Raw genomic sequence first — 8692 nt, 5'->3', positions numbered from 1 at the left:
TTGAAAGCTAACAATTATGTGGATCTTAGAGAATATTCAGCTAGTATACTTAAATGAAAATATTGTACAACTTTAGTCAGAGGTATAAACCATAGCATATGGTGGTAGGAAGAGCTGCTGTTGGACAAAATGCTTCTAAATGTAATCTTGTTAAAACTTACATAAAATATGAATTTAATTGTGAATTCATAATTCTGGGTTTTTGCTGATATTTAAGTTTTAGTGACAGAACTGTATGTTTGGAATATTTTTACTGAAGACTATTAAAATCGTAGTTATAAAACATCATTTCACATATAGCCATTGTGACCAATTTAGCATCATTAACATCAAAAAGAAAATTACAGGCTCGGTGCCTATGGCTCAAGTGGCTAAGGTGCCAGCCACATACACCTAAGGTGGTGGATTCGAATCCAGCCTGGGCCCACCAAACAACAATGACGGCTGCAACCAAAAAATAGCCAGGCATTGTGGTGGACGCCTGTGGTCCCAGCTACTTGGGAGGCTGAGGCAGGAGACTCGCTTGAGCCCAGGAGTTGGAGGTTGCTGTGAGCTGTGATGCCACAGCACTCTACCCAGGGGGACAGCTTTGAGGCTCTGTCTCAAAAAAAAGAAAAAAGAAAATTACATTTATTCAAGCTTCAAGTTGCTGACATAAGTATATATTTAACAGTAAACATTCCATTTGCATTTCATTAGTTAAGTATCATTTTGGCATTTCTCTCCACTTTGTATAGTTTGGGGGAAAATATGCAAATAACCATAAATCTAAAATTTATTGTAGATAAAACATTCAAAAACATCTAAGGTTTTATTATTATACTCCCAAACATTTATTTAATTAAAGCATTTTAATAATCTATTTAGGCTGTGTTATTTTTCACAACTTGTAAAAGATAATAATTCTCAACTAATATCAGTAGTATTAATTGAAAAATATGTACATATAAGTGTATTTTTTAAATCTCTGTAATATAGTTCTAATTTCTTCAATTTTGCTTTTAAAAGGGGAAATACAAGAACATAATAATATAATAAGGTTAGCTTCTCTGAACCTAAACAAATAGGTATTGTAAAGCATCTAATAAAAACTGTTAGCTACAACAAGTAGTTTTGTTTGCCAGCTTAATTTTTATTTTTTTATTTTTGGAGGGGGAGGGGGGACAGAATCTCACTTGTTAACCTCAATAGAATGCTGTGGCATCGCAGCTCACAGCAACCTCAAACTCTTGGACTCAAATGATTCTCTTGCCTCAGCCTCCCAAGTAGCTGGGACAACAGGCACCCACCACAACACTCAACTATTTTCAGAGATGGGGTTTCACTTTTGCTCAGGCTGGTCTTAAACATGTGAGCTTAGGCAATCCACCCACCTTGGCCTCCCACAGTGCTAGGATTATAGGCATGAGCCACCACACCCAGCCCTGCCAACTTAATTTTTAAATTGCAAATCTAATAACAACTTGTGGTTTAAGTTCTTTTACTTAACTGTTTCACATACATCGCTTACTTTGTATGTGTATAGTACAAAATCAAAATATAGTCCTGTGAAAATGATTATAGATTTTCTGAGTAATATAAATTATAATAAATGAAAAATATTTTATAAATATATTCTTGTTTTTATTTTACAGGTAATACTAATAGAATTCTTACCAAAATACCCCATATTTCGACCTGACTGAAGACTTTTATCTAGTCACTTCTGTGTTATCTGTCACTTCCTACCCTTAGTGCCTTGTACATGATTTTGGAATGAAGATGATCTCCTTTACTGTGTTCAATTTACTGTTTATAATGGTAGAATATTCTCCCTGCTCTTTTATTTGTGTTGGTTTTTGAAGAAAATTTGCACATCTTTTTTGTTGTTAAATGAGGCTTGTGTTTTGCACTTTCAAATTTTAAATAAATACACAACATGTGTGCACATATATGTATACAGATAGTTCCTGGTGTTTAAAAAACAAAACAAAAGCTTATTCTGAGCATGCTGCCTTATAATTTTCATATTCACTATTTCTAAATATGCATCATTTTTCTAGGCTACTTGATACTCTGTAATCCCTTACTGGACACACTTAAGTAAGCTTTTAGTAGCTTTTAGAAGTGGTTTTACTCTGCTTTTAAAGGACATGCAATTGATGACACTGATTTTGTCCTGCACTTTGCTAAATTATCACTTATGTTTGTGGATAAAATATATAAACTCCTAAAGACTTGTAAATAGCATCACTTTGCATAATGTAAAATGTGGTATGCCATGGTTTACAGAATGTAATATTACTTTTACTGTATTGCCAACAATTCTTCATAGATTTGAATATGAAAGAAGTTTGCAAGAATCCTTTTGAATGTAACAGACTGTTGTATGGCAAAGCCATAATAAGTATGTCAGAAATTTCAGGTGTAGGGCAGGATTGTCCTTTGTAACAAGTGGATTAACATACAAACCATTATCTCAGACATTCTGCATTGTACCTGAAACCAAGAACCTTATTATTTCCATTTCATTTAATAAGTCCCATTTTATTCTGCACTCCCACTCTGAAAAGTATTCACATTTGACAGCCTCATCATTCTTCATTTATTTCCCTTTATGTAGCCTTTCCCTCATTTGAAAATATAATCATGACCTTAAAGGAATACTTTGAGATTTCATGTCTTGGGAGGTATCTGTGAAAGCCACTATTAACTCATTTCTGGAGTTCTGATATTCTACTTTGGGAAAGAGGGAAAAATAATGGAGAAGTTGTACCTAAAGAATATATAGTAGCTGATTCATAATTGATAAAAATATTGTCTGTCCTCTTCTTGAGAATCTTTTAAAAACATATGAATATTAGTAATAAGAAAAGACAAGTGTTTAGACAAAAGTATTTTAGTTCATAAATTCACCACAAATGTAGCCATTTCATTGATGCATATTTCTGTTTCTCTTCAGAATTAAGTGAAAAATCACTACACTCTAAATCTACTAGAATTTGAAATTTTAGTAGAGTAAAAGGTTCATATCACATTAATTCAACTGCAAATGTATGCCTCTATAGGCATTATTTGTAAGTCATAGTGCTAAAAATAAATTAAAAGTATCTAGGACTAAATATTTTGTCATCTTACTCTTAATTGCTTTTAGTAAACTTTTTAGGCAAGGCTTCATGCCAGTAAAGAGAATAATTATTTCTTCATATAAGGTCAAGCCTTTTTTTCTACTTTTAAAAATTCATGCCTAATATGAAATCCAAAATCCTTGACCAATTAATAAAAAGAGAAGAGGAGATACTATTTGATTATAATTATTTACAAAAACACTTTTTCACCTCCCTCTGTAAATTCCCATTACCTCCATGCCACTCAGCCATCCAAAATCTCTAACTTTGAATGTATTGTGTATGCCTGCAAACACCATGTGTCTGTCTGCCTGCTGCAAAATTAAGGAGTATTTTTTTTATTCTCTCAGAGGATATTTTTTTTTACTGTTTCAGGTTAATTGAGAATACAAAGAATTAAATTACACTATTTGCTTTTGTCAGGTAAAGTCCCTATTATAATTGTGTCCCATAACGTCATGACCCTTAAGTGGCAGCACCCCCTTCCCCCTCCTTCCTTCCATCTCCCTGCTCCTACGTCTCCCGCCCTCCACCTTGAATTGATTTGAGTTTTTCTTTTATGTGGATATGTATTAGATCATCTACTGGCTTCATATTAGAATTGAGTACATTGGATTATTGCTTCTACATTCCTGTGATACTGTATGAAGAAAAATGAAAATTAAGGATTATTTTTATAGACAAGGTGGAAACCTCTGAAAATGCATACCAAATGTCTTGTTTTATAGCTAAGGTCAGGGAAAAATTGTAGCTGGTTTCTATTCCAGCTAATGTCATCAAATTTATGCTTCAAACTGTGACATTTTAATACCAAAACTGATTTCCAGCATAATACAAAATGTCTAATTATTATTGATAGAATAGTTGCTTTCAAGTATCAACCCTTAAAAATCTTATTTTTTTCTGTAACCTTAGAATTTTACCATATGGTGGCCATAGTAGCTTTTTCTTCCATGTATAAAAATCATTCTTTGTTTTGCTCAAAGAACAGCAGGAAGTGGTGAATTGTTTCCATGAAACAAATACTGAGATGGGAATAGAGTATCTATCTTGAGGTGACATAATATAATTCAAGCCAGGATAGTATTTTTCATAAGAACTATTTGCCCAGGCAAGGTGTGGAGGCTCACACCTGTGATCCTGGCCCTCTGGAGGCTGAGGTGAAAGGATTTCTTGAGTCCAAGAGTTTGAGGTCTCTGTGAGCTATGACACCACAGCAGTCTACGTAGGGTGACAGAGTAAGACTGTGTCTCAAAAAAAAAAAAAAAAAAACTATTTGCCAGCATGTGTAAACTTAATTTTAAAGCTTCTATTGTATTATTTACCATGCTGGGTGACTCATCTTAGTTTCTTGAACTACCCAGAAAGCACTAAATTTTTTTTCTCTTTTATATTACAGCTTTTTCAAACTATTTTCCCTTGCAAAGGGCTGACTCACAGTTGAGTATTTTGGAGTGTTTTAGGGGTTTGTTTTCTTTTCCGTGAAATTGGCTGTAATTAATGTTAAAATGACAGGGCACACTATGGTGATTAATTCCTCTCCTATCCAGTCTTTTTCGTTTATCCTTAGGATAGAACATACTTGTATTCTTACATTGGGTTAGTAGTTTTGTGAAAATTGTTTATGGATTGAAGAAAATAGTTTTGAATTTATTGATTATGTTAATATTTCTTTACGAAATGCGTCATGGATATTTCCAGAGAAGAATAACATGTATCTGCCAAAGTATGTAAATCTCCCAGTACTTTGAGATTACAGTTAAAACTGTTTTTTTTTAATTAATGTTCCAGTGCTTCTCATTTGGCCCAAGTTTCTTGCTTCATAAATAGGTCCAACTGGCAATTTTTAAGCTTGTCCAAAAGGCCAGTAGCATATGTGTTATTAACAACAAATACAGGCAAGTATCATTTAGAGAGTTAATAACTTCATCCCAGACGTGTCTCTAATCTTTGTTCTCCCCCTAACCCCTATGTTAATGTAGAACAGAGATTATTATAGTCAGACTTCAGAAAAAGATGGAGAAGTGCCTTGTCTTTTTTGAACAAAGATAACATATTATTCTGAAGGAAGCAGAATAAATGAATTAATTATATTAGGAACCATCCTTTTCAACTAGGTTTATTTTTCTTTTATTATACAAGGCTTGTTTGCTTTTTTCCCCTAATCATGTGATGCATCAGTGGCAAAATATTCCAAACAGGACTATCAGTCACTGAAAAATTAGTATAATTCTAATGCTATAATGGTAACCATGTAATTTAACATGGTTCTGCAAAAACAATAGTCTTTGATTGAAGCCCTACCAAAACTCATGTATGTATTTAACGTACATAGTATTAATATTATGACCTGTAAACACTAATATCTGAGCAGTTGATCAAACTGTGTTAATGTTTATCACTTTGCCATTCTATTTGTAAGCCTTTGAACACACAGGATTTTTTTCCCAAATATGCGAGAGCTTTAGGAAATAATTATTATTTTTATTTTGTTTACAAGTAAGCTGCCACTTAAAAATCTCAAACCTTAGTACTTGAATATAAAGCCCCCAGACAACATTTAATTAAAATTTACTGTATTGACCTAGTAGGATATAGAAATTATATTCACTTGATTAACTGGAGCAGTTTCACATAGTGAAAATAATTTTTTGCTAATTTAATTAAAAGTAAATGCTCAAATTCATTGAAATTAGTTCCTCTTATGCCTATAAAAGTCTGCTTTTTGAAAAAATCTATTTTGCAACAATTCTCAAATTATTCAGGTTCCTTTAAATGGTGAACTATTGGGAAATTTTCCATAGAAAAGAATAGATTTTATTATTAATAATACCTTTCATGTAGTATATGGACTAAAAACAAGTGAAAGATACATACACACTTATACATATAAAATATTATCTTGCCCCAAATTTCCCTTCTCTGATTCTGACCAGCCTTTTTATTTTAATCATGGCAACCTGAGAATATGTTCCATTTTTACTTCATCAAATTCAGATCATATGAGGAAATGATCTAAAATTGTGGGTCCCAGGCACAAATTTCATGTCAGTATCTTCATCTGTAAAATTATGGAGTAATTCTGGAGCTGGGCAGAAAATTAGAGATCAAGTAATAATCTGTGATTCTAGGAATCCTTAGAAAAGTGTACACTACAGAAGCTCAGAAAAAAATTATACTTGGATCTACTACTCTTGGTAAAAACTCTCACAATGCCTTGTACATGGCAAAACTTTGATTTGCCAACTGTCTGCCAGCTGATGTGTGTTAATACTTCACAGACTAAAAGAACCTGATGCCTGCTAGACCTTAGTCCTCCATAATAAGAATGAATGTGGTTTCTCTAGGAACTGAGGGTTGAAGTCTATGTGCTTTGCCTATGTGGAATCTTACTGTGCAGTTCGCATTCAGGCAAGAATTTCAGCTGTGACAACATGGAAATGTGAGAGAACCTACTTTGACATTTATGTGAAGAGTTTCATGTTCTGTCTGCTTTAGGGTCTTACTGAGTTCCATACCCTCAAAAAGACCTATTAGAACAAATTGATAAAATTAGGTGGAAAAGAAAGTGGTATGGAATTTAAACCTAAGCCACTCCTGGTTTAATTCTTAGTTCTGCTGCTTAATTCTTCTGTACCTCTTGTCCTCCTTTTTGAAATAAGGACAATAATATGGACCTACCTCACAGAGGAATTGAGAATATTTTTCATATATTAGTGTACTTTTAAGTTGACTTAAAGATATGCTGGATATCAGAATTATATAATTTCTAAATAGGATTCTTTAAATCTGTGCTGTTTTCTTTCTCAGCTCATACAGAATGAACATTGCAGTTGATCTGTTTTTTCAGTAGTAAATTTTATTATTAATCCCCTATGTGTTAAACTTGGGTAATTGTGTTACGTTAGTTCTTCAGGGAGTAAAAGCAGGTAGATGTAAACCAATGGTTCTCAACTGGGGGCAGAGGAATATTAGCAAGGGGTATCCTAGAGCCTTTTTCAATATTTTGAAAAGTAGACTAGAAATAATACACTTATGCATAATCCTGTTGCACAAGTCAACTAAAACATGCATTTATCTATATTCTTTCAATTCTCTCCATTAACCCTGCTTATCAACACTCATCAGTAGCTGTGCATGGCAGTATGCTTTTGATTAATAAAAAAAATGAGAAAGCCTGTTATATGTAACTTAGTAAATATCTGAAACCATGGGAAAAGAATGATGAAGGAATTCTTATGGGGAAAATATTGGGAGCCACTTTTATAAAGGATTTATATAAAGGATTATTTGACCCTCTTCACAGATTGTTTACCTAGTCCCTAAATAATGAAATGCTAGATTGTGTGTGTGTGTGTGTGTGTGTGTGTGTGTGTGTGTGTTGGCTATCTTGGGTTAGAATATGCCTTCAGTTTTTTACTGGACTAATTTATTTAGGTGTATACATGTAAATTATACACTCATAGAGAATTACAGATGCAGAAAGTATTAAAATGTCATGTTCTAGGTATTGGACTAAATATCAATTTCTGAATCTCATAAAGTAGTTCTGTGTATAAATTCAACATGATGGATCAAGGCAATAATTTATCTAATGTTTATTTTATTCCTGCTTATTTTGTTTTCTTTTATTTTGGCTTTGATTTTTTTAATTTTTCATTTTTCTAGTATACAAATAGTGTAAAATTATTTTAATGCCTAGACTTTGAAACAAGTAACAAGCATTTCAAATTATATAATCTACAAGCTAGTTTGCTATCCTTGTACTAACCACATACAAATATGAGTGTAGCTGCAAGAATAAGACATCCAGCTAGCTAGAAAATGGGTACCAGATATCAAAATATCTATTTGAGAAGACTAGGATTTATAATTTTAGGCATAGGATTCCTCTTGGGACAACTTTACCACGAAAGAGTAGTAGTGGATATGTCCATTCTCACCAAGAACTTTTGTGCATCTTGTATTGTTACATAGCCTGTGGAATGAATTCATTTTTCTCCTTTGAGTCCTGAAATGACTCCCTTAGAAGAACTCAACCTATATACAGCTGTGCCAAAATGAAGGATACCTGCCTCTTGAAACTGTCACTGCTGCTTCTATAGTTATTCACTTGTCAAATTTTATTATCTCAGGATGCAAAATTAAAATAAAGCATAAATCTGTATTACTGAATTGAATTGTGTGATTTTTGGTGCATCTTCCCTTCCCTAAGTTTTCTTTTTTTTTTCTTTTTTTTTTTTGCTTCCCTCTATTTTCATCATTATAAGATAATTACATTAAACTTCCTTTTAAAAAGTATATTTTTTATATTGCACATTTCCACGTTTGGTACAGTTATGTCTGATCCTATAAGTAATTTATCCTATAGAAGCATGCAGGAGTGTCCAACCCATAGCCTGTGGGCCACATGTGGATTATGTGAGAACTTTTTTGCTTATCTGTGGTAGCAGATATCACAAAAATTATGCATGGATTTTTTTTTTTTTTTTGCTGATCAGCTTTCATTAGTGTTTGTATATTCAATATGTGACCAAAGACAACTCTTTACTGTGGCACAGAGAAGCCAAAAGATTGGATGCCCT

General features: G+C 32.9%; 1 protein-coding gene across 3 annotated transcripts in view; it reads left to right on the top strand.

The window, feature by feature from the left end:
• Positions 1–1942, top strand: part of CHIC1 (cysteine rich hydrophobic domain 1) — a 146137-nt gene extending 144195 nt beyond the window's left edge. For all 3 annotated transcript variants that reach the window (XM_003803593.2, XM_003803592.2, XM_012813922.1), the window contains one exon: positions 1635–1942. In XM_003803593.2, the coding sequence (XP_003803641.1) occupies positions 1635–1685 (51 nt within the window). In that variant the 3' untranslated portion in view covers positions 1686–1942. The remainder of the gene's footprint in view (positions 1–1634) is intronic.
• Positions 1943–8692: the final 6750 nt, after the last annotated feature.

The sequence above is a fragment of the Otolemur garnettii genome, unplaced genomic scaffold (genome assembly GCF_000181295.1).
Source record: "Otolemur garnettii isolate 467f Iridium unplaced genomic scaffold, OtoGar3 scaffold00350, whole genome shotgun sequence".
In the NCBI taxonomy this organism is placed as follows: Eukaryota; Metazoa; Chordata; class Mammalia; order Primates; family Galagidae; genus Otolemur; species Otolemur garnettii.
Note: the sequence above shows the minus strand (reverse complement) of the source record. Positions and strands in the feature narration are given on the sequence as shown.